The sequence below is a fragment of the Camelus ferus genome, chromosome 3, assembly GCF_009834535.1.
Source record: "Camelus ferus isolate YT-003-E chromosome 3, BCGSAC_Cfer_1.0, whole genome shotgun sequence".
NCBI lineage: Eukaryota > Metazoa > Chordata > Mammalia > Artiodactyla > Camelidae > Camelus > Camelus ferus.
This window is the reverse complement of record NC_045698.1, coordinates 9,928,843-9,953,581: the sequence shown is the minus strand read 5'-3', so window position 1 is coordinate 9,953,581 and position 24,739 is coordinate 9,928,843. Positions and strand designations below refer to the sequence as shown.

The 24,739-nt window shown below is 38.5% G+C and overlaps 1 protein-coding gene across 1 annotated transcript in view; it reads left to right on the top strand.

Annotated features, from left to right (window-relative positions):
- Window positions 1–24,739, top strand: part of DNAH5 (dynein axonemal heavy chain 5) — a 237,484-nt gene that overhangs the window by 69,954 nt on the left and 142,791 nt on the right. Inside the window, 12 exon segments of the mRNA XM_032470113.1 lie at window positions 1,906–1,991; window positions 2,469–2,508; window positions 2,510–2,791; window positions 3,719–3,925; window positions 8,904–9,002; window positions 9,004–9,076; window positions 12,843–12,988; window positions 16,867–17,032; window positions 17,763–17,812; window positions 17,815–18,004; window positions 19,588–19,778; window positions 19,867–19,954. Coding sequence (XP_032326004.1) covers window positions 1,906–1,991; window positions 2,469–2,508; window positions 2,510–2,791; window positions 3,719–3,925; window positions 8,904–9,002; window positions 9,004–9,076; window positions 12,843–12,988; window positions 16,867–17,032; window positions 17,763–17,812; window positions 17,815–18,004; window positions 19,588–19,778; window positions 19,867–19,954 — 1,618 coding nt within the window.

The window sequence follows — 24,739 nt, the reverse complement described above, 5'->3', positions numbered from 1 at the left end:
TACAGCTGGCCTTGAGACAGTGGTACCAGGACCCACTCAGCACCTGGACCCCTCTTGGTGTTCAAGCCCCATCCTCTCTAGAACGAGATTTATTGCAATTAAATGTGCATTTACTGTACATTAATTATGTATTGGGCTTCTATGCTGTAGGTTATGAATACAGAAATAAATCATAATCAGTCAATCAATCAATCAATCATTGATTTGTCCTCAAAGCTCATATCAGACATGGGCTATGATTGAAATATAAGTACATAGATGTTAGAACAGTGTAATGAATGTATCATTAAAAAAGGATAAATAGTGGCTAAAATGACTAATTATTAAAGTATAATATTCTGATATGCTATTAGGAAGTGAGGATTCAAAGGTAAAAAGACATATTCCAAAGAAAGAAGGAAATTTATAGGGAGGACAGACCTGCAAAAAATCACACAGACTGAGACTTGCTACAGCCCGTAAGACGGGGTGTGGAGTGAGTTGTGTACTTTTGCTTGACTGGGGTTGGGAAGAGCTTCAGAGAGGAGCCTCGCCTGTGCTAGAACCCTGTTTATGTTTTCCAAGTAAATGGAGGGGGAATGAGAGGACGGAGGAGGCTTTTTCAAGGTGGTGCCCACTGTTTATAATACTGAGAATAAAATTTTATAAATGTTTTACAGCCTGGTTTTTAAAGCATTAGTCATAGATATTAGTTCCTAAAAACTAATTTTTAGAAATCTAACACTGTTATTCATCTTGTCTTCCATTTCAAAAATGGTCAACTTCTCTCTTTGGTTTGCTGACCAGTTTTCCTCTGACTTCTTCGTCCCTTTCTCCATCTACTGTCTCTTAACTTACCTTTTTATACTCTCTCCTTTAAATAACCCACCTATTTGCATGAATTCAGCCCTTGTCCCTATAAAACTGGGTGAAAATACTGGCTTTCCCATGACTCTGAATGTAGTGAGTGGGGGTGATGAGTCTTGGAGATGGAATGGAGAGGACTAGTAACCGTGGCATCTCCAAGATGTAAGACCAGACAGTGTGTGTGTTGGCGGGACAGGTACATGAGTGATTTGGATCAGGGTTGTGTCCAGGGATCCACTGTCAAGGGGATCAGAGCCTAGGATCCTGTCCAGATTTAGGGCTCATGCTGGTACTGATAGACCAAAGAGAGGCAGGGCATTGGGACCAGGTGGGCTGTTGAAAGTCTAGAAGCATGCTGTCTCCAGCAGGCAAAGTAAGGCACTATTTAGTAAGGACCAGCTGCTGAGATGACAAGCTGAGTTAAGGGAAAACTGAGTAGGACCTGAGAGCCCAGAACTAAGAGACCTAGAAGATTCCACTACAGACTCCGAAAGACTCTAAGAATGAACCTATGGTCCAGAGAGAAAAGAAGACTAATTTGAGGTCTTGGGTGTTCATGAGGAACTCATTGTCAGCCTTTGCGAAACCATAGGTTAGAAAAGCAAGGAAAACCAACCAGGTCTAAGAGTTAGGGCTCAATAAAGACTTACTGTGTCTGAAGTTAGAGGGAAGGAATAGAATAAATGCTCTAGCTCTGCCTAGTTTATAACCAAAGATTTTTCTCTGAAAGCTGAGTGTTTATTTAGGTAGGCTCACTGTAATGTTCTTTAGTGCAGGAAGATTTCTTGATCCTAGGATGTGCTGTTTGCAGAAATATCTGGTCCAGTGCCCCTAGACAAGTGCCAACCCCCATGACCGCTCTGACTTACAAGTTCCTCTTTGTTCCAGTTTCTGGACATTAATCTTTCTTTAAGCTTAGATGAGTATCACATTTTCTGTTATATTTTGTCCTATGTTGTCTGCGTTTGTAGAGAACGGGGAGCTCTTTTATCTTATAGCTAAATAGGATTTTTCACAATGCTAATTCTTTGTGCATAATCAGACTTTATCCTATTTTAGAATAAGTTGCAGAAGTTCATGGATGTTACGTTTGAAAAGATTCAAAACACCAATCAAGCTCTAAGTATGCTAAAGAAATTTGAAAGGTAAAAATTTGTAAAGATTTTTCTAAATTCTGTTTTCTAAAATTGTGGGTAATATAAACATAGTTTAGTTTATGTCATTATGTTATTATTTCATATTTTAATGGAAAGATAATCCTCTCTTGACAATCTGAATAACAAGGTCAAGGTTTTTAAGTTCTTCAGAGGATTAAGAGTATATTTCCTCTCAGCTTTGAAGTACCGTGTGACTGCCTGTCATAATATTATTTAATGTTTAGGTAATTTGAAAAAACTTTTACCAAGTAGTTTTAACTATATTTTAAGGATTGATACTATTTTTTAAAAAAAACACTCTGCTGCGATATGATTGATGATTGACTCCATTTTGATTTTTTTAGTAGGCCAGATAAATATTTCATTCTCTTCCATCAGCATGCTGTTTTAAAACAAATTTTTAATAAACAAGATTTCTGGATATCATCCCATTAATTCAAGCCTTTCACTTTAAAAAAAAATCAGATTGAATATACCTGATCTTGGCATTGATGACAAATACCGGCAGTATCCTTGAAAACTATGGGGCTGACATTGATATGATCTCGAAGCTGTATACAAAGCAGAGATGTGATCCTCCTTTGGCTCGAGACCAGCCTCCCATTGCTGGGAAGATTTTGTGGGCCCGTCAGCTCTTCCACAGGATTCAGCAACCAATGCAGCTTTTCCAGCAGCACCCAACCGTGCTCCAGACGGCTGAAGCCAAACCTGTGATTCGCAGCTACAACAGGGTGGCCAAGGTCCTCCTGGAGTTCGAGGTTCTGTACCACAGGGCATGGCTTCAGCAAGTGAGTCTACATTTAAAAGATGTTCCCCATTGTCAAGTCCATGGGAAGCCCCCTGCTAACATTTGACAGTTTTAATTCCATAGAGATTTGAGTTTGTGGATATTTTATAAGACAGGGTTTGGCTCTAGGTGAGTAATCAGAGAGTATAATATGTACATGAAGAAAGATAATAATTAAATTTGAACAAAAGATCAAGTCATGTGACTCATCTTTATTTAATTTACAAACTCCTAAGGGAGAAGATCCTGTTTATTGATTCCTTTACCTGGTTGATTAAGATTTCTTTTTTTCTCCATTAAGTTCCTTAATGTGTCCATAAACACTAGTATGCCTGTTAACCAAAGTCTTAAATTTTATTTGTCCATACTACATTACTCAAATTATATTTCATACCCTGCCAACACTTGTGTTTCTCTGTAGATTGGCAGGAAGTATTTTGGAGGATAGAAATTCAGCCTTATAAGGCCTCTAAAATGGTATCTCATTTTCCTGGGTCAACTTTTGGTGTCTGAATCATTAATGGATGATGTCTCCATAGTGGTTTTCATTGATTTCTAGATAACTGAAAACTTGAGTTTAGTAGGTTTCATGAAACTTTTATTAGGAAAAATAACTGAGTAGGCATGAAGGTATCAGGGAATAAAATGGCTTTTGCAAAGTCATCAGTATGGCAGTATCCACTTACAAGGTGTCAGAGATTCATAACCCAAGGATTTTGTTGAACTGACTGTGTATCACCACCAAGAACTGGAAGTCTCTTTTCTGAGACTGAAATTAGGAGAAGAGTGAGGGACCCCACTGTCTTTAGTTTGAGAAACTCAAATCCATGGAAGAACACTTAATGAACTTCATTCCCAGAAGTGGCAGAGCTATATACCCATATGCACTGAACCTTCTAATAGTAACAATATTGATCTCTTCTCACAGACTGAAGAAATTCACGTAGGACTTGAGGCGTCTTTATTGGTGAAGGCTCCAGGCACAGGGAAATTGTTTGTAAACTTTGATCCTCAGATTTTAACCTTATTTAGAGAAACAGAGTGCATGTCACAGATGGGCCTGGAAGTTTCACCATTTGCAGCTGCCCTTTTCCAGAAACGAGATATATACAAAAAGAACTTCAGTAACGTGAAGGTATAGTACTTTTATTTTTTTTCCCCTTCCTGGCTAGCCCCAGTTTGCATTAAAAAAAAAATCTCGTGATGTGTCACCGTTGAGGAATAGAAAGTGCCCAGGATGACTGTGGTGAAGTGACTGAGGCTAGGGATGGGACTGTAGAGTTGGCAAGATCCAGGTCATTATAGATCTTGTAAACCAATGCTATATGTTTGAGTGCACCAGGAAGCCAGGAGGAGGAGGAAAAGGCAAGATGTCTTTTATAATAAGAATTATTCTTGCCGCTGGGTGGAGAATAGATTTTAAGGGGACAAGAGTGTCAACATGAAACCAAATTGGTGGGCTGTTGCACTGGTTCAGGGTGGAGATGACGGTGGCTTGAACTAGGATGACAGTTGAGAAGTATATCAAGTGAATTAGAGAATTACATCAACTGGCAGGTTATGAAAGAACTCAAGGATGATTCCTCTGCTTTTGGTGTGAGCAACTAGATGGATTTACTCAAAGTGGGACTAATAAGTATTACTGTGTTGGTTGGATTCTACACACGTGCTCAATAACATGCAGTGGCCCTGCATGGAAGTTCCACTCATGGAGATGGCAAAGACTGGAAGTAGCTTATTTTGGGGGACAGAAGGGAATCAATAGTTCCCTTCTTAAGTATAAGATGATCTTTAGGGATTGAGGTGGAGGTGTTATCCATGCAGATAGATGTGTAAGTCTGGAGTTGACTAGAGAAGTCAAAGTCGAAGGCATACTTATGAGAGTTATCAGAATATAGTTGCTATTTAAAGTCATTGTCCTGCACAAGATTTCCAAGGAAGAGGATCTAAAGAGTAGAGAGTCTACATTCAACCCTGGGTTTCTCCAGTGTTAAAGGCCTGATAGACAAGGACAGATGTACAAATAAAATTAAGGATTGGACCTTTGAGGTAGGTGGAAACCAAGAGTCAAGGAAGCCAAGAATGAGAAAAGCCTCATCAGGGAGGGACTGGTCACCAGCGACAAATGTTGCCCAGAGGACACTCATGGTGAGGTCAGAGAGCAAGCCATGATATTTGTCAACATGGAAACCATTGGTAGAATTTTATAGTGGTCAATATCATGGGATAAGGCCAATAAGGCCATGAATTTGCATAATGCTTTACATTTTTAACCATTTTCATAGTCATACTCCATTTGATATCTTCCACAGCCTTGTTGGATAATTGGGATAGAATACTATTATATTGTTTTGTAGATGACAAAACTGTGGCTCAGAGAAATTAAATGACTTAGCCATGATCTCCTAGCTAGTAAATGGCAGAAGTAGGACCAGAACTCAAACTTGTAGTCCACTGTTTTCCCACTCCATGTTATGTTAAAAAGTTAATGTTGGCAATGGACAGACATTCCTCAAATGTAAGCTCATCAAATACTTAGTCAGCATGTTGGAATTGCCTTTTAGATTTTTCTTGCATGTTAGAAAAATAACTTAGGCTACATATTTGTGAATAAAATGGTTATTTTTACTAAGAAATATAATTACTAATGATAATTTTGTCCAGAGTATTGCTGTTTCTGTTGCTGTTTCATGTAACAGCCCCCAAATGTGATGGGTTAAAACAACCACTTCATTGTATCTCATGATTCTGTGAGTAAAGAGTTTGCACAAGGCTTGACTAGGTGATTCTTCCGCTTTATGTGGCACTGAACAGGGTTGTTTAGTTCGATTGGCAGATGTTCATTCTGGGAGGTCCAAGACGGACTTATTCTCTGGTTCTTCAGTGGGAATTGCTGGAATTTTTGCTCAGATGGGATGAAGGACTGGAGGATCTATGTGTGGCCTTCCAGGATGGAGGCTTCAAGGCAGTAGAATTTCTTATAAGTCAATTCAGGTTTACAATAGCGGGCATTATAGTAAACAAGGAGGAAGCCACATGACCTTTTGGACATTATCATATGTCTCATAGCATCACTTCTGTTGCTCTCTGTTGGGCTCCGTAGCCCACCCAGATTCATGGAGAGGGGACATATACCCCACCTCAGGAAGGGACAAGGGTTGAAAAGACTGTTTTAAAACCACTACAGTTGTAAATGTCGACTCTAGCAAGTGAATTATCATCTGGCTGGCATTTATTGTAACCTGAAGATGAAAGTGTAGAAGGTTCCCACCCAACATGAGTAGCTGGTAAGAGCAGATCTATTGGCATGTTTGGGGGATTGTCTCAGGTGTTGTTGAGTCATTGTGCTGAATATTTAGCAGAGTTTTCAGGCTTCCATAGATATGCTGAAGTAGCTGAGAGTCTGTTTTCTTCATCTAGTCCTTGGAAGGCAGTTCAAACTAGAAAGAGATGAGTCAGCATGGACTAGTCGTTAGGAATACAGATTCTAAAGCTGATCTGGATTCAAAGCATTATCTTTGGGCAAATTACTTTACCCTTATAAGCCTCAGTTTTTCATTCATAAAATGGATGAATAATACCTCCTGGGGTTAAAGGATTAAGGTTGGAAGCAGAAGGGCTGCTAGAGGCTGATTGTAAGAATTGCTTCCCAGATAGAAGAAGTGATGAACATTGAAGAAAAGGTAAGCCGAGGATAAACAGTTCAGGCAATAAATAAGTAGCTGCTGATAGAACTATCAAATTTAGGTTTTTCATGGAAATTGAAAGGATATTACAGAAATGGTGGAAACATGTCAAATGAAGAAAGGATTATGTGGTCCATTTTGGAAACTCTTTCTGAGTTTAACAAAATTCACGAAATCCATTGGGCTCCTTACTTCCTTCTTGCAGCTTTTTTAGAAGCCGAAATATTAATTGTGACTGTCCACTAAGGGAGATATTGTGCACCGTGTTTTCCAAACTTACCATCCAGGGACAATTTTTCTTACAGAATTTCTTGGGGCAAGCATTTCAGGGAAATTACTTTGGGAAACATTGATAAAACAACAAAGTAACACCAGCACGCGCATTACAAATATATGAGTTTAAAAACAATTGTATTGGGAATTTGAGATTTGCAGATACTAACTGGTATATATAAAACAGATAAACAAGTTTATACAGTATAGCACAGGGAACTATATTCGATATCTTGTAGTAGCTTATGGTAAAAAAGAATATGAAAATGAGTATATGTATATTCATGTATGACTGAAACATTGTGCTGTACACCAGAAATTGACACAACATTGTAAACTGACTATACTGCAATTAAAAAAAAAAGCAATTGTATTTAAGAAGTACATTAAAGTTGCTTTCTTATAATTAATTATTATTAATATTCACATTACCATAAAAGGTAGGCTAGAAATACTAATAGTATTATTTAAAAATCGTAATATATGAACAAAATACTGACACAGTTCAACATCGTGCAACAGGAAAATTTTAATGGAGAACCATGATTTGCTAATCACAAATGCTCCTTCTAATAACAACTAATTAATTAGTTAGAGAATATCGATTGATCATCTTCTATGTGTCCAGTTACTGTTTCAGGCACATTGAACAAAGCAGGCCAAGTTCTTGTCCTTATAGAACTTGTATTCTCATTGGGTAAGACAGAAAATAAGCAATGAACGTATAGGTAAATTATATAGTCTATTAGAAAGTGATAGATCCTATAGAAAAAAATGGAGCAGGGCAAAGAGGATAGAGTGTGTCGGTTGTTTTTGGTGATGCTTTACAATCTTAAATAGATGGTCAGGACAGGCCTAATTGAGAAGGTGGCATTTGAGTAAATATTTGAAGGAGACACAAAGGCCCTAAGGACCTGCATGGAAAACAGGAGTAGGGCAGGAGTAAGGTAAGAAAGGAGAAGAGTGATTGGAGATGAGACTAGAGAAGTAGTGAGGACAGACTGGGTTGGTCTTTGTAGACCAACATGAGAATTTGTAGCCCCGAAGGAAATGGGAATTCATGTAGCCATGTAAGCAAAGGAGTGACATGATATGACTTAACGTTTGAAAGAATCACTCCTTGCTGCTAGATTGAGCATAGGCTGTATTTAGGGGGTGTGAGTGGAAGCAGGGAGACAGTGGTAGACCATTACAGTAGTCTCAGTGAGACTCAGTGATGGTGGTAGCAGTGGATATGGTAAGCAGGGCAGATACAGGATTTTTAAAAAATATGGAACAAACAAGATATTCTGAAGGATTGCATGTGAGTATGAGAGAAAGAGAAAAGTCAAGGATGACTTTGAGAATTGGCCTGAGAACTAAAAGGATAGACTTGCCATCATTTGAGATGGAGAATGCTGTTGGCAGAGAAGGTTTTGGGGTAAGAACAAACTTTCAGTTTTGAACATGTTAAGTTTGAAATGTCTGTTAGATATTCAAGTGGAGACATTGAGTGGGCTGTTGCCGCATATGAATCTTGACTTCAGAAGTGAGATGCCGGGCTGGTGATGTAAGTTTCACCGTCCTCGGCCTATGGATGATACTTAAAGCCATGGTATTTGTTGACATCAACACTGGTTTCCTGACTCTCTCCCTTTGTGCTTTGGGTCTTGCATCAAGACTTGGCCTGTGATCCCAGCAATGGGCTGAGCAGACCTCTGCTCACCCACACACTTTGGGTACTGAATCTGATCCACAGGAAGTGCTCAGTGGAGCAGGGAGCCCGTGGTGACAGTGTGCAAAGTTGAATGAATGAACTGAGTGATGCACAGGCCAAGGCCCTGGTAACATGACTTAACCTGGTTTGGAAAAGTCACTTGACCTCAGAACTTTTCTCCCCTTTTGGGCTGGATAGGGGGTGAGAAACTCTTACTCTTAAGTTCTTTTTCTCTCCTCAGTGGTATTTTATGGATTAGGAATTTATGTTTATGAAGAGATTTCTTGTCTTCTGTTCTATTCTTCTTTTGTTTTGTCTGATTCTGCTTGCCAGGCTACTGTTGGAGCCCTACTAGCTGAACCCTAAATAAAAGTAATCCTTTTGGATTAAAAAATGAGATATTAATAGATATTAAAAGTGAGATATTAATTGATTACTTAACCCCCATTTCATTGCAGATGATGTTGGCTGAATATCAGAGAGTGAAGTCAAAAATGCCTCCCATCATGGAGCTATTGATGGTCCCTCATTTGGCCAAGGTGGATGAAGCCCTCCAGCCCTGGCGTGGCTGCACTGACCTGGACATCACTGAACATTGAGATGTACTTGAAAAACGCTTTTGCAAAGATCCGTACGTCTGTTTAAGTGCTTATTATTTTTCAGTACGAAAGGCTGAGTTTTAAATGTCTACTGTATTTCTTAGAGATATTGTGACATAGATAATGAAACGAGGAGTGTTATTCTTAAGCTGTTCCCTATGGAATTTTACCAAATATATGAAGTCATTAATTTCCTGGAAACTATATACATTCGCTATTTAATTTTATCCCCAGAGATGAGCTACATCTTAAAATTATACTTATTGTTTGACATGAGACTTTAAAGGAACTTTAGAGTCATTCAGCTTTTTATGCTAATAAGTTAGTGTGTTTTTGAGACTCCGATTTGAATGATGTGGAGATTTGGACAGGACACATGGGAAAAGGTTAAGCAAATATTTTTTCTTAATGAGGGATAGAATACACTTTAAAATATAGGTAAGGTGATGTATTCCATAAAACATGATTTCCCAGAATGTGTACAAATATGCTGCAAAGAAAGAGTCTAGGCTCAGGTAAGCCTGGAAATCCAGTTTAAACAAAGTCAACAGGCTTCTTTTCTGGAGGACTTTTCAGAGCCTTTAATATGCCATTGTCCAGTGGCATATTAAAGTGTCTCCTAAAGTGGGCTTTTGAAGGTGACATTCCCCAGAATCCCTTGGCTGCCTCCTAGGAGAGCCTGTTAACACCTGTAGACCTTCCATGGTGGGCGGTGGAACACAGGTTGGACCACGGTGATGGAGGGGTTGTTCCAGGAAGACTTAGAAATCGCCATTCTCCTCTCCTGCACGGTGTCCACACCGTCTCTTCCTGGCCCGATGCTCCCCATGTGTAAGGCCCAGAGTAAGTCCTACTGCCCGGAAGCCCACTCAGACTGTTTCACCACTCGGGGCCACTTCCTCCTGTGATCTCCTGCTGTTTTTCATTGGGACTAAAGACTCTGTATTTTGATTTCTTCTCATGGTTCCATCTTTCTTCCCAAACTGACTGCAAAGGGCTTGAAAATCAAGCTGTTTCTTACACTTTTGTATTCCTCTGAGCTGGGTTCATACTAGACACCCATACATGTGTGGATTCATACTTGCAATAGTTTTATATAGTTAATGGGTTTCCATTTCTTTACCTCCATAACCTCTTTCCTACCCCTTTGGTTCCATCACCTCATTTCTGGGTCACCCCTTCCTGAGTCTCCCTTCTACATATCTCTCCTTTTATTCGCTCTCTCTCTCTCGCCGTCTCGTATTTGTGGCTGCTGAAGCAGTACATAGTCTACCGCCTAAATTGTCAAGAGCTTGTTTTAATAGCAGATTTTCACTGTACCTTCCAAATAACTTAGAGCTCAGAAGGGTTCAGCCATTTATTTCGCCAGGTGCTGTGTGCTCAAGAATATTTGGTGGGTGCTGGGTTGAGTGGGGTAGAGGAGTGAGGAATTAGTGGTTGAGCTCTTCCATTCTCTTTGTTTTACTTCACAGGTTTGGGGAACAGATTCAAAGGCAAAGTGTGAAGGGGCCTTTGGATATGAATGGGGTGTGTTTCAGGCTCATTATAATTTGAAGGTTGAATCATACAAAACACATGATCAGACACCCATAGCTTTATAAGAATGGAGAACGTTGTAGAAACAATCTTAAATAAGACCTCCAACGTACAGCTGGAAAACCCTGACCCACAGATGCTAAGTGGCTTCCGATGTTGTATGGTGTTGTAAGAAACAAGAATGAGTTTAGAATCCAGTTTCCTGGCCTCCAAACCAATATTCCTTCCAAAATACATCTCCCCAGAAAATAAAACAAGAGGAAAGGAAGAGGAAGCATTGGTAAAATGTATAAAAACTTCATAATAAGAGTCATCACAACCAAATTAGAACTGACTGCCAAGGCAGACTTCAGTATTATTCTCCCTGGAGAGTATTAGAATTGGAGTGTTAACAGTTGGGATGTTTTATTAGTGTTAGCTGGAGACAGGAGATCATTTCTCAAGAAACTCTTAGTTCTCTGATTCTCTCTCTCTCTCTCTTTCTTTCTTTCTTTTTTTTTTTTTTTTTTTCTAATTTAAATGAAGAAACTGAGGGCTAACAAGGATTAGATTTCTTTGGGAGGCAAACTATGTTGAATCCCAGCAACAACTGGGTTCTTCATTGGATTAGTGGGCTGACACTTCTATTTACAGGCGGTTATTTGTATCATGCAGTTAAGAGAGCATTTGCTACTCTTCAAAACAACACACGGGACATCTTTGACATGATTTTGTACAGTCTATACATGTTGTTTTGGTTTCCAACTACAGCTGTAACAAACCACCACAAACTTAGTGGCTTACCATAAGATGGCTGTAGGGGGAGGGTATAGCTAGGGTGGTAGAGTGCATGCTTAGCATGCAGGAGGTCCTGGGTTCAATCCCCAGTACCTCCTCCAAGAATAAATAAATACACAAACCTAATTACCTTCCCCTAAAAACCCCCCCTAAAATAAAAATAAAAACAAATGGAAAAAAAAGCCATTAAAAAAAAATACGATGGCTATGGCGGTGAGAAAGTCCAAAATGAATCTTAAGGAGGTAAAATCAACATTGGATAGTTCCTTCTGGAGGCTCCAGGGAGGATCCTTTCCTCTGCCCTTTCCAGATGCCAGAGGCTGCCTACATCCTTTGCCTCATGGTTGCTCCAACTTCAAACCAGCAGCATACCACCTTCATATCTCTTTCTCTGTGTCCTGTGGTCACATTGTCTTCTGTCTGACTCTGATCCTTCTACCTCCCTCTTATAAGCACACCTGCCAAGTCCCCTTTTCCATGTAAGGTAATATTCACAGAGGATTAGGGTGTGGACGTTCTCCGAAGGGCCATTATTCAGCTTATCACACATATCCTTGAAGCTGCTTTGAAGGATCAGTCAAAAATAGTAAAGAGTGCTCAATAGTAATTGAGTGCATATGCTTAGATGAAAGTTCTGGTTCTCTTTTAGGAGCGAATAAGCTTACCAGGCAGAACTCTTTGGTATCTTGAGTAGTCTCTTTGATAATTAGCTTCAACATTTTTGAAAACTTTTAGGGCTTTACTCTTTAGGAATTAAAGGCACTTATTTAAGGAAGTATTTACATCTTTGATATATCATGAGGATAGAACATGTGTATAACAAGTAGTATCAGAAAAAAAGAAAACTTACCATATGATATCTGTTGAAAAATGTATTTACCCCTTAGATGGAGATACATTAACCATCATTCCTACTTTTGATGTAAATCGTTAATTTCTTCTGGAATTACTCTTCCTGTCCATGGAAACTAGTGTTCAGTATTACTTTGGCACAACTTAAAAAAAATATACCTTGTGATAGTAACAGTTAAAAAAAAATTGAGGGAATTTGACTTCAATAATATCTGCTGAATACCTCCTGTGGAATAGGCGCTGGGCTAAGTGTTGAAGATGCAAGGATGAAAAAGGTGATATTCCCGAGGAAGCTAAGACACAAGTAGACAACCTGGTGTATGCAGAGATGGAGGGGTGCTCAGGAGTTGGGTTGGTGCTGGTACAGGAGGAGGAGGGCACTCCAGTACGTGCAGATGCACAGAAAGCCTCCTGGAGGAGATGCGTTTGAGCTCAAACTTCAAGTTAAATCTCAAGTCAAGAGTTAGCCAGGCTGAGAAAGTTAGGAGACTGGTTAAAGAAGGAACAATGTGAGAAAACCAAGTGTGAAACAGCTCTATGGAGCAACTTTAATCCTGATTTTCCTACTGAAGTTTAATCATGTTGATTAAAAAAAAATGCTTAATCTCCCCCCCGCCTTTTTTTTCCCTAAAGAGGACCTGGAATTGCTGCTCGACAGGGTCAATGATTTGATCGAGTTCCGCATTGACGCCATCCTAGAAGAAATGAGTAGCACGCCTCTTTGTCAGCTCCCCCAGGAGGAGCCACTTACCTGCGAAGAGTTTCTCCAGATGACAAAGGTTATTAGATGATTGATGCTTTTATTTAACAAAATTTGGGGGGATTTATTTTTCTATAAAGCCATTATTTGGAAGCATAAATTACATTTTATTCTTTACCCATGATTGGTGTGTGATAAATGTGATTCAAACAAGGAGCCTTCTGACAATAATTTGGAAATGAAGAGGAATATATCTGAGGATTTACTCAGACACAGAGAACAAATCATTTCTTTTCGTATCGGTAGGAGGGAAATTGCCATGGAACACATTTCTCATTTTTTTCATAGTTTTGAAGAATAGAGCTATTTTGCTGAAGAGCTTCTAGTAAGTTAGGGTTAATTAATAAAATAATTGTTTTAAACAGCCTCTGGACAGAATTTCTTTTTTGAACATTTCTATAGTGTTTCCCAAACTGGTGTTCTGAGGCACAGACACAGTTCTGGAGCCGTTGCTGGGAAAGCTGGGAAAGGTGGGGTCTGTGTTCAAGCTGGTAAAGACTGTACCCTCTTTTTCCCTTCCAGAGTCTTTTCACATTAACATATTAAAATAAAGACATTCAGAAGTTCTCCTGAGAAAGTATCTATTTAATGTATTATTTCTTTAATCTATTATTTCTCAAACATTAGCAAACGGGACACTTTCTTCCCTGTGCCAGGACTAGGATCCCGGGGGCAGTGCTCCATGAAGTGACCCTTTGGCAACGTCACTTCAGCATCATTTGCAACATTTCCACTAGGCATCTCGATTACAAAAACTCATCAATGGTGATTTTAATATGGTATGTCAGGAGTCCTCAAGACCAGCCCCACCAGAAGGACTCATGGAACTCAGAATCACTAAAGGCTAAGATTTGTCACAGCTACATAGGAAGAATACACAGTCAGCCCATAAGGTAGAAGACCAGCAGAGTTTGCAGGAATGCATGAGTGGGCTTCCTTACGCTTTCTCCCTCCCATGGGGGGGCCACACAGAGCTCACTGTCCCCTCACCCTCAGCAACAAGAATACAGCGACAGGTCTGCAACATTTATGCCCAGGAAAGCCTGTTAGAGACTTAATGCCCAAGGTTTTTATTCGGTCTCATCACACAGACACCCTCTGCCTAGCGTGGACTAAAATTCCAGACACCCAGAAGGAGAGCAGGTTTTTGGCATAAACCGCACTGTTTGCACAGGCAGTCCAGGCATAGAGAAATAGTTACTCTTTACAACCTTCCCGAAACTAGGCTCCCAGACACCCGCCAAAGACCAACCTCACCAGCAGGCCAGCGATCTCAGACCTGCCGGTGTTAGCCTTTTTCTGCATATGTGGTCATATTTAGCTTATATTAAATTATTATATAATCAAAATTAAATGTCTGGACTTTAGAAATTTCCGGTTCTTCCTTCTCTCAGACTCACTAACTGTTGGTAGACCCCAAACCCCATCTTGTCTCTCCTGTGCGTTTTTTTATATCCCCCCAGCAGAGAAATCACTGGGCTTCACGATTTTTAATATTAATTATCCCTATTTTTATTATTATCTTATAAAATTCATTCCTTTTAAATTTAAAAGCAAGTTTTAGAATATTTAAAAAAATTGGAAAAGATAGCATTTTTACCAACTATACCACCATTGTTATAATTTTGGTGTACTGCCTTTTTATACCATTTTATCATAATTTTGGTGTATTGCCTACTTATAGGCAAATTATACTTAATAAATTTGTGATCCCTACCATACATACAGCAGATTTTGAATAGTGTTTTTTTCCTCCCACCTACTGTTTCTTCACAAACTATTTTTCATGTTGCTACATGGCTTTCATAGTCACCATTTTAATGATGCCTTCAGAATAGTCCAGTGAATTGTTGTACCCTAATTACTACTTCCTTGTTGGTGGACAGTTAAATGGTTTCCAAAGTTTTGCTAATTTGCTGAGGGCTGCAATGAATATATTTATATATTTCATGCTTTCTTCCCCTTTAGGAGTATTTCCTCCTCCAAAATAGGATTATTGTCTCAGAGGATGTGTCTTCATTTAATGGCTCTTAATGTTTGTAGCCAAATTACTTTTCAAAATGATGTGTCAACTTGCAATGCCATCAGCAGTGCAATAGTACCAATTTCACTCTCTTTGAGCAAACACTGTTTTATTATAGTTATAATAAATTATAATAAAATTTTTATTATAATAAGTTACATAAAAGAGCAATACATTTCTTATAATTAAATATAATAATACATTTATTATAATAAATAATTATAATTTATTAATTTTAGTTTAAGTAGCAAAATCATAGAGCCTAATTTTAATTTGCATTTTGATTACTAAAGTGAATGATTATCAATATAACAGAAACTTTCCCTTGAATTTAGTTCTTATAATTCACTTATTCCTTCATTTATTTTTGTGGTGCTCCTATGCAAACCACTGCTTAGGAATACAACAGAGAACAAAACAGATGAGATCCTTGCCATTACGATGCCCACTTTCAAGTGGAGGATACAGAAAAACAGGCAAACAAAATAGCCAATAAACCAACATGTCAGGTGATAAGTTCAGTGGAGAAAAGTTAAGAGGTTGTGGACAAAAGGAGTACCTGAGAGAGGGTTGTGATTTTATGATGATGGTGAGGGAGGACTTCTGTGATTACATCTGAACACAGGAAGTGAGGGAGCCAGCCTTGTGAATATCTTTGGAGAAAAGCATTCCAGGCAGAGGGAATAGCAAGTGCAAAGGCCCTGAGGCCTGTTGTTCTGATAGAAAGATGTTGAGTTGAAGTTCAATGGGTATGTTCATATGCTGAGGGGGATAATCAAGTAGAGAAGGAGAAAGTGAATGGGTGGTAAGTATAGTCTCTGGGGAAGCAGGAGAGTCTGTGACTTAAAACTCAGATTCTGTGACTTTGTATTTTTAAATAGAAGGAGAAACATTGCATTCACTGAACAAGGAAGAAAAAGAGTTAATGAGGGAGACTGGTTTGTCTTTTGGATGAGAGTGTGGAGTCAGGGCCACACAGGGGCCTCCATTCGCTTTGTACTATCCCATCCCTTACCCAGTCTCCGACCTGGGTCTTTTTCATAGCTGTCTTTAGGACATATAGCCTTTGTCTTAGGCTGGGGTTGGAGATTAGTAGTTGGGTGAAGTTCTGGGTTGGGAACGAAGTTGTTATTTTATACTTTATTTGATGATAAAGAGGTTTAATAGTTTCAGGACACATCAGAATCTTACTATTTTAATGGCATCAAAATGCCATATGCCTTGTAGCAGTGGACTGGAGGTGGATGTCATGGGTGATGAGGAGGTAAGGGAAGCGTGAAGCTGGTGTTTGGAGTGTATGGTCCATGAGCCCGTTGGAGAGGCTCAAGATGAATGATGGTGGAGCTTGCAATGGAGCTGGAGACTATGACCAGCTCAGAGCCTGTTGCTTCATGGGCTTATTTTCCACCTAGGTGGTAAATCACTGTCTACATCATCTATTCCCATCTCTGTCTTGATTAAAGTGCCCAACACCTTAGAAATGTGTAATCTTTTTGGAGGCGAGGGGACTATCTAAAATTAATTAGGAGTTGGCTAATTGGGATCATTGGCAAAGGTGAGGAGGGCAGGAAGGCTGTGAAATGAAGAAAACTGCATGGGAAGAGAGGCTGTTCATGGCTTTTAGAGTTATATTTTCTGCTGCTGCAGAAGTAGGTGTGATTCTGGTCAAACTACACTGCTCTGGTTGGTTCTCTTGTCTTTAACACGTTCATTCACAGGATGCCTGGCCTGGGTTAGTGTGAGAGGTGTGGCCAGGCATCATTGGAGGCCAACATCTCATCTGGCAGCTGAACCTATAGCTTAGTATCATTACTAATGTGCTCTCAAGAGCTGGATAAACAAACATGACATGTGCTAATTTTTTTTTTTTGTAGGACCTTTGTGTAAATGGTGCTCAGATACTACACTTTAAAAGCTCATTAGTAGAGGAAGCAGTCAATGAGCTCATAAATATGTTGCTGGAGATGGAAGTTCCATCTAAGGAAGAAAATGAAAAAGTACCCAATGTCAAGAGTGCAGATTCAAAAAATGAAAATTTAGGTAAGACACGGGGTAATGGAAGGGTCTTGTTTTTCTAGGACATTACTGAAAACTAAAATTTAATTTTCTACATGGCAGTGCATTTCACACTTCTACAAATACCCTCCCAATTTTATAAGGACATTTCTAAATCTGATATTATGATTCAGAGCACATTTTAATGGCTCCATGTCATTAATTCCCGTTATTTTTTTGTTAAACCCTAGAAATACTTTGCATTGGCCCTGGTTAGTTCTCTTTGCACTTAATGTACAAGTGTATGTCTTTTCACTTTATCAGTAAAGCAGGATGGTTTCTGGATTGGAATTCCCACTGGAGTATTTCTACACCAGACCAAATGGTTTGCAGGACAGATGAAGACACTGAGAGGCAGACCAGGGGAGCTATTCCCCCAGGGTTTTATGGTTATTGGTAGAAGAGGGAATCCAGAGAACCAGCACCCAGGCTCCCAGACCCTGTCTTGCTTTTGCAGCCATAGCTTCTGCCTCTCCTCCTGTTTCCTCACACCAAGGAGGAGAGGCCTCCAGCAGTCCACCTGGGGCCCCAATATCCTCTTTGACAGCGTCATTTCATAAGAAGTGTGATGTTTAAGTGTTATCAAACTTGCGTGTAATTTATCTTAATTTTCTTTAATTGCAATAGATGGTTCTCTCTCTCTCTCTTAATCTCTTCCCCGCTATCCTCCACCCCTCCCACCTCATCTCTTTCAATTTCTCTCATTTTGTAACAGCAAAAAGAGAAGAAGGAAATTCTGACTCCTTGACATCGTCCCTTAAGTGCCAGGGGCAGGCCCCCTCCCTTTGACAACAATCATGAGGAAGAAGAGAGAGACTGAGGTGTTAAAGGAAGGAGCCCTCGAGTTGCTCTCTCATTTCAATCACCAAAACACGGAAGCGCTTCTGAAAGTCACAAGGAATACGCTAGAGGCCATTCGCAAGCGAGTTCATGCCTCCAACACGATGAACTTCCTGGGTAATGATTCCACACAGTTCGCCTCCTGGCTGGCCAGGCGTGGTTGCTGGTTGTGTGTGGTATCTGCACGCGTGTGTGTATCTGTGTGTGCGTGTACGCATGTGTTCCTGTTAAATTTACATAATTAAAAACCTCACCATTTATTGAGTGCCTCCTTGTAAGTTGATATACTATGAACTCGAGTTTTCCCCACAATTCTACAAAGTAGATACTATCATTACTCTCATTTAAAACTGAGAAGGCTGGAGTCCAGGGAGGTTAAGTAATTTGCTTAAAATCGATTAGCTTTTGCTAACAACATTATAATTGGCTTCCCATTTAATTATTTTGTAATAAGGTGAAAACATGTGAAATGAATTATTTTAATTAGTGAAAGAAAATAGACATACTTTAAAAAGAAGATATATAGAAAGATAATTTCATTGTTAAATTATTAGATTATTAGCCAGTCTTATAAAATGAGAAAGATCTTATTAATGCTGTGAACTCCAAAGGAGTATTTTTTTTTTTAAACTATTTTCATCTCAGTTTAGTACTTTCCGGCTGGTTTTCTCATTCTCAATACAATCATCTTTCCCTCAGCATCCTTCAGAAATAGGTGTTGTGTTTCCCAGGTGGGCCACAGAAATCCATTCAAACCTAGAGACATGGTGAAATTAAATTTTAAATTAAAAATATAAAAAAAGTAATGGTAAATAATTAAAATTGAAAAAATAATAGGGCAATAAAACCTTTTTATTGATTTTAAATATTGGTGTTTTAGGGAAAGTGTGTTTAATATTTAATTAAAAGTGGATGAATAGAAGTGGAAACATTAAAATAATTTTTTGTTTGATGGCATAGTTTATTATGTTTCCTTTCACTTCAGAATGGAGGGTAGTCCTTTGACTTAGGGATCATATTAGAACTTAGCAACTGTTGGTTGATATGCTGAACATCGTTACGTGTCTTTCCCAACTTTTTATATTACAAGTATCTCCAGCTATATATGTATAGTTAAACACACAGATAGCCACATTTATATGTCTATATTTGTACCTATATCCAACTTTAAAAGCCTCTTAGATGTAAATGGTGAATCACACTTTATTTCTTCTCCTCTCTAACTGCCCCCAGTTTGGATATACTCACAGTGGTAGGAAAGACATGTGTTATGTGAAATTCCAGACTGGCTATTTGTTCTGACTTAGGCTTGTTCTGACAGTTGTCCACGTTCTTCATTCTACATTTAATTTGTTGGTATCCTGTTATTTGGATGGTGTCATCTTCAATATTTTAGATAAGAGTGTGTATATTTAGGCCTGGCTTTGCACGGTGCGTTTCCCTTCTGGAGAGTGTACCTGTAGATGGTAATCAGCAGAAAATGGCTTGGGTTTCCCTGAACTGTTCTGTTATATTGAGTAAAACTAGATACTCCATTAGTTTCTATTCATTCATTTCATTCATCCATTCAATAAATACATATTGTCCAATGATATACCTATTATGTATTGTTCTAGATGCTTTAACTTTTCTGATAAAAAATGAAATAAATCCCATTTTAAATCAAAAAATTAAATCTTCCCTATTTTGTGTTAACTCAGACAGTAACAGTGCCTCTAAAACGAAGCAGAACTGTCTGCCCATTTTCCGGGCAAGCATCACCCTGACCATTCCCAACATCGCCATGGCCCCCTCCCTGGAAGACATACAGCAGACGCTGAACAAAGCCGTGGAGTGCATCGTCACTGTCACCAAGGGGGTTAGACAGTGGAGCAGTGAGCTGTTGTCCAAGGTGGGTGTGGGATGAAGGAATCATTTCACGTGGAAGCTGCTGCTTTTATAGATCAGATGCAGATGAAAAATATCCTTTTGCGTTGTAGAAAAAGATGCATGAAAGGAAGGTGGCTGCTTTGCAGAATAATGAAGACAGTGATTCTGATGTTGAGATGGGAGAAAATGAACCTCAAGGTAAGTGCTGTTTTAGTCCTTTCTAACTAGTCATTGTCAATCAACACTTACTGAGCTAAGATGTATTGTCCCTCCATGCAATTCTCAAATCAGATTAGATCAGAATATTAATTTGTAGGCCAATTTTAAGTTTATAAAATATAAAGATTCATGTATTTTAATATCATCATTGTAAGTAATACACTGGCGACTGTTGTGGCTGCATCACTGTCCAGTGTAATGGGGGTGATGGACTGGGGGACAAGACGGATTTTTGTTTCACAATGTAAAGAGAAACTTGTCATCATCACAATGAATATTCCCTAACATTTGAGAGATATTTTTGTATTTTGACTCAATATGCATCCTGTTTTGCTAACATGCTGTGATTTTTTTTTGCTGTATATCTCATGGTTTTCATTTATATTTTGTAATATTAAGGAGCATATGACATCCAAGTTGCTAATGATAGTCCTACAAATATCTTCTTTTTTTTAGCTTTATGTTTTATTTATTACTTAATTATTTTATTTTGAGGGGGAAGGTAACTAGGTTTATTTATTTTAGAGGAGGTACTGGGGATTGAACCCAGGACCTCATGCATGCTAAGCAAGCGCTCTACCACATGAGCTATACCCTCCCCCAACTACAAACTTCTTTTAAACCAACTGTGCAAACAGCAGAGCTTGTGTAACTGTCAATTAGCGCTCATATCCCTTGGGATGTTAAGTAAACTAACCATGAGGAAGAAACTGAAACAAGTTCTTCTTTAAGATAATCTGTTACTGAGGAAGATGAAAACAGTTTAAAACAACTTTATCCAGAAATTACATTATTTATTTAAGATAAAAATCACATGTTATTATGTTAATTTTAATTTTTATATTATTTGGGGACATTTCTTAACTTCTTGGAATAGTTTAAAATTCAGAATTTTCTAAACTCAAAATATATTCAATCATGAATTATATCTTTGAGAGGAAAAATGTTAAATGAAAAATTGTTCATGTATTTTTGTCATGACAAAAGAGAGTTAAAAAAAGGAAGTAAGCTGCACTTTCTAAAAATAACAGCTTTGAGATATAATTTAGGTAATATAAGCTCACAGTGAAAAAAATGTGACAATGAATATATGTACGTTCATCTATAACTGAAAAGTTGTGCTCTACATTGGAATTTGACACAACATTGTAAAATGACTATAACTCAATAAAAAAAGTTAAAACAATTTAGATAATATAAAATTCACCCTTTTAAAGTGTACAATTCAGTGGTTTTTAGTAATTCCCCCAAAGAAACCCTGTACCGATTAGCAGTCACTCTCCATTTCCTCCCCTCAACCTCTGACAACCACTAATTCAGTTTCTGTCTTGATGGATTTGCCTATTCTGGACATTTCATAAGTCAGTCTGAGGAGTATTGAAATGAAATTTAAAAGGACTGAAATAATACAAAGTATACCTTCCAAACACAGTGAAATGAAATTAAAAATCAGTAACAGGTGATTTGGGAAATTCACAAATACATACAAATTAAATAACACACTCTTAAATAACCAATCAGAAAAAGAAGAAATCACAAAGGAAATTAGGAAATAGTTATAGGATAAGTGCAAAGACAACCACAAAATGCCAAAACTTATGAAATGCGGTTAGAACAGAGCTTAGAGGGAAATTTATAATCTTGAACACAGATACTACAAAATAAGAAATGTCTCTAATCAGTAACCTCACCTTCTATTTTAAGAAATTTATCTTCAAGATCACTGATTCTTTCTTTTAAAAGCTAAAATCTGTTGAGCCCTGCAAGTGAACTTTCATTATATTTATTGTTCTTTTCAACTTGAGAATTTGTATTTGATTTGCTTCTCTATTTCTATCTCATTATTGATTGTCTCTATTTTGTGAGACATACTTCTCATACTTTCTTTTAATTCCTTGGATAGGGTTTTCTGTAGTCCTTTGAACATGCCTTAATAGCTGATTTAAAATTTTTGCCCAAGTTTATTTAGGCCCCATTTCTTTGTTTTTCCTTGTTTCCTTTGCATTAGGCAACAGATCCAAAAAGACATTGCTGTGACTTATCTCAAGGAGTGTTCTGCCTATGTTTTCTTCTAGGAGTTGTGTGGTTCCTGGTCTTACTTGTAGCTCTTTAATCCATTTTGAGTTTATTTTTGTAATGATGCACCCATTAGCAAAGGAAACCTTCAACAAAACAAAAAGACAATCTACTGAATGGGAGAAAATATTTGGAAATGTTATGACCAAGAAGGGGTTAATATCCCAAATACATAAATAGTACATACAACTCAATGTCAAAAAACCCCAGCCAGATTAAAAAATGATCAGAAGACCTAAACAGACATTTTTCCAAAGAAGACAGCAGGCACGTGAAAAGATGCTCGACATTGCTAATCATCAGAGAAATGCAAATTAAAACTGTAATGAGATATCACCTCACACCTGTTAGAATGACCATCATCCGAAACAAAAACAAAAACAAAAACGGAGAAACAATCAAAAACGTAAATGACAAATGTTAGCAAGGATGTGGAGTAATGAACTTTCTTACCCTGTTGGCGGGATTGTAAATTCACACAGCCACCGTGGAAAACAGTACAGAGGTTCCTCAAAAAACTGAAAATAGAGCTACTGCATGACCCAGCATTTCCACTCCTGGGTATATATCTGGAAAAATGAACACTAATTCAAAAAATACCTGGACCCCAGTGTTCATAGCAGCACTGTTTACAATAGCCAGAAAGCAACCCAAGTGCCCACAGACCACTGAATTAAGAAGATGTGGCATATATGCACAATGCAATACTCAACCATAAAAAAATGAAATTTTGTCATTGGCAACAAGATGGATGGACCTGGAGGGTAATTTGCTTAGTGAAATAAGTCAGACAGAGAAAGCGAAATACCATATGTCATCACTTATATGTGGAATCTAAAAAATAAAACAAATGAAAGAATATAGCGAAACAGAAACAGACTTACAGATAATAGGGAACAAGCTAGTAGTTACCAGTGGAAAGAGGAAAAGAGGGAAGAGGCAAGATAGGGGTATGGGATTAAGAGATACAAACTGCTATGTACAAAATAAATAAATAAACTACAAGGATCTATACAGACCAGGGAATATAGCCAAAATTTTATAGTAACTTTAAAATAGAATGTAATCTGTAAGAAATCTGAGTCACTATGTTGTACATCTGAATCTAATATAATATTGTAAGTCAACTAAAAGTTGATCAAAAGTCAATCAAAAGTTTTTTGTCTAGTAATTCCATTAGTGGGCTTTCTCATGTACAGTTTCTGTTGGCTATTTTTGGTTCTATGTGTGGTTACCACCCTTCTGTATCTTTGCTTGTCTCACAGTTTTTATTTTTGTTAAAAACTTAATACTTTAAAGAGTATAATGTGGCAACTCTGAAATCCCATTCTTTTCCCCAGGGTCTGTTGTTGTTACTGTTTGTTTCTTTATTGACTTCCCTGGACTAATTCTGTAAAATTCATCCTCCCTGTGGAGTGCACCAGTGAGGTCTCTGCTTGGTTAGTTTAACAGTTAACTATGATTGCACAGAAATTTCCTTTAATGCTTTGAACCAGTAAGTCTTCCACCCTTTGCCTAGGGATTTGTGTGTGCATTGGAGCACCTGAAAGCTCAAGAAGTTTTCAGCACTGCCCTAGCCTTTATTTACTGTCTGTGCAAGACCTCAGTTCAGCCAGAGTGAAAGACTGGGCATTTTTGGGTCTTTCCTGGGCATGTGCACAACTGTGTACAGAAGCATGACCTTCTAGAGCCCTGGGAACATGTCAGGGTCTCACAGTGCCTTTTGTGGACATCACATTCCCCAAACCTCTCGTTTGCCTCAACTGATATCATTGCCTCAACTGATATCATTGCCTCAGGCAGCTGTGAAGTTAATTGTCACTGATCTTTTTAAAAACATTAAAAAATTACTTTATATTATTTTTTGTAGTGGAGGTACTGGGGATTGAACCCATGCAAAGCACACACTCTACCACTGAGCTATATACTCCTCTCCCCCAGGTCTTTTTCTTTTTTTTTTTTTTTTAATTGAAGTGTAGTTGACTTGCAGTGTTAGTTTCAGATGTACAACACAGTGACTTGATATTTTTGACGTTATGAAATGATCACCACTCTGCGTCTGGTTACCATCTGTTGCCATACAGAGGGATTACGACATTATTGACTCTGTTCCTTACGCAGTACGCTGTATCCTGTGACTGGAGGTTTGTACCTCTGAATCCCTTTTTCTATTTTGCCCACCCCCTGCCCACATCCCCACTGGCAGTCATGAATTTCTTCTCTGTATCTGAGTCTGTTTCTGTTTTGTTCTGATTATTGTCTGACAATCGCCTTGGGGACAGGGATTTTCTCAGGTCAAATACAGATAAAGTCTTTGACTGGGACTTTCCCAGGGAGTTTCCAGAAAGTCAAATGGTGAATTCTATGGGACGTCTTGAGGCGCTGTAAACCCAGGCTGGCCCCTCTGGCGGCTGCTAGGCTGCTGTGCGGTTTTCACAGCCACAGTGGTTCTCCAAGCACTCCTGTTTCTCAGGGCCACCACACAGCCAGCGGGCAGTGGGCGTAGAACAAGTTCAAAACCTCATAAAACTCACTGTTGTTACCAAAATTCCCCAAATTTTTTCTTGAGGAAACAAACACTCCTTGAAGTGTTGGAAGCTTTGGTTAATTTCCAGAGTCCTGCAAAAATTGATATTGACAAATTTCCCCAGTGTTTTCAATTGCTTTTATAAAGATTTTCTGGGGTCC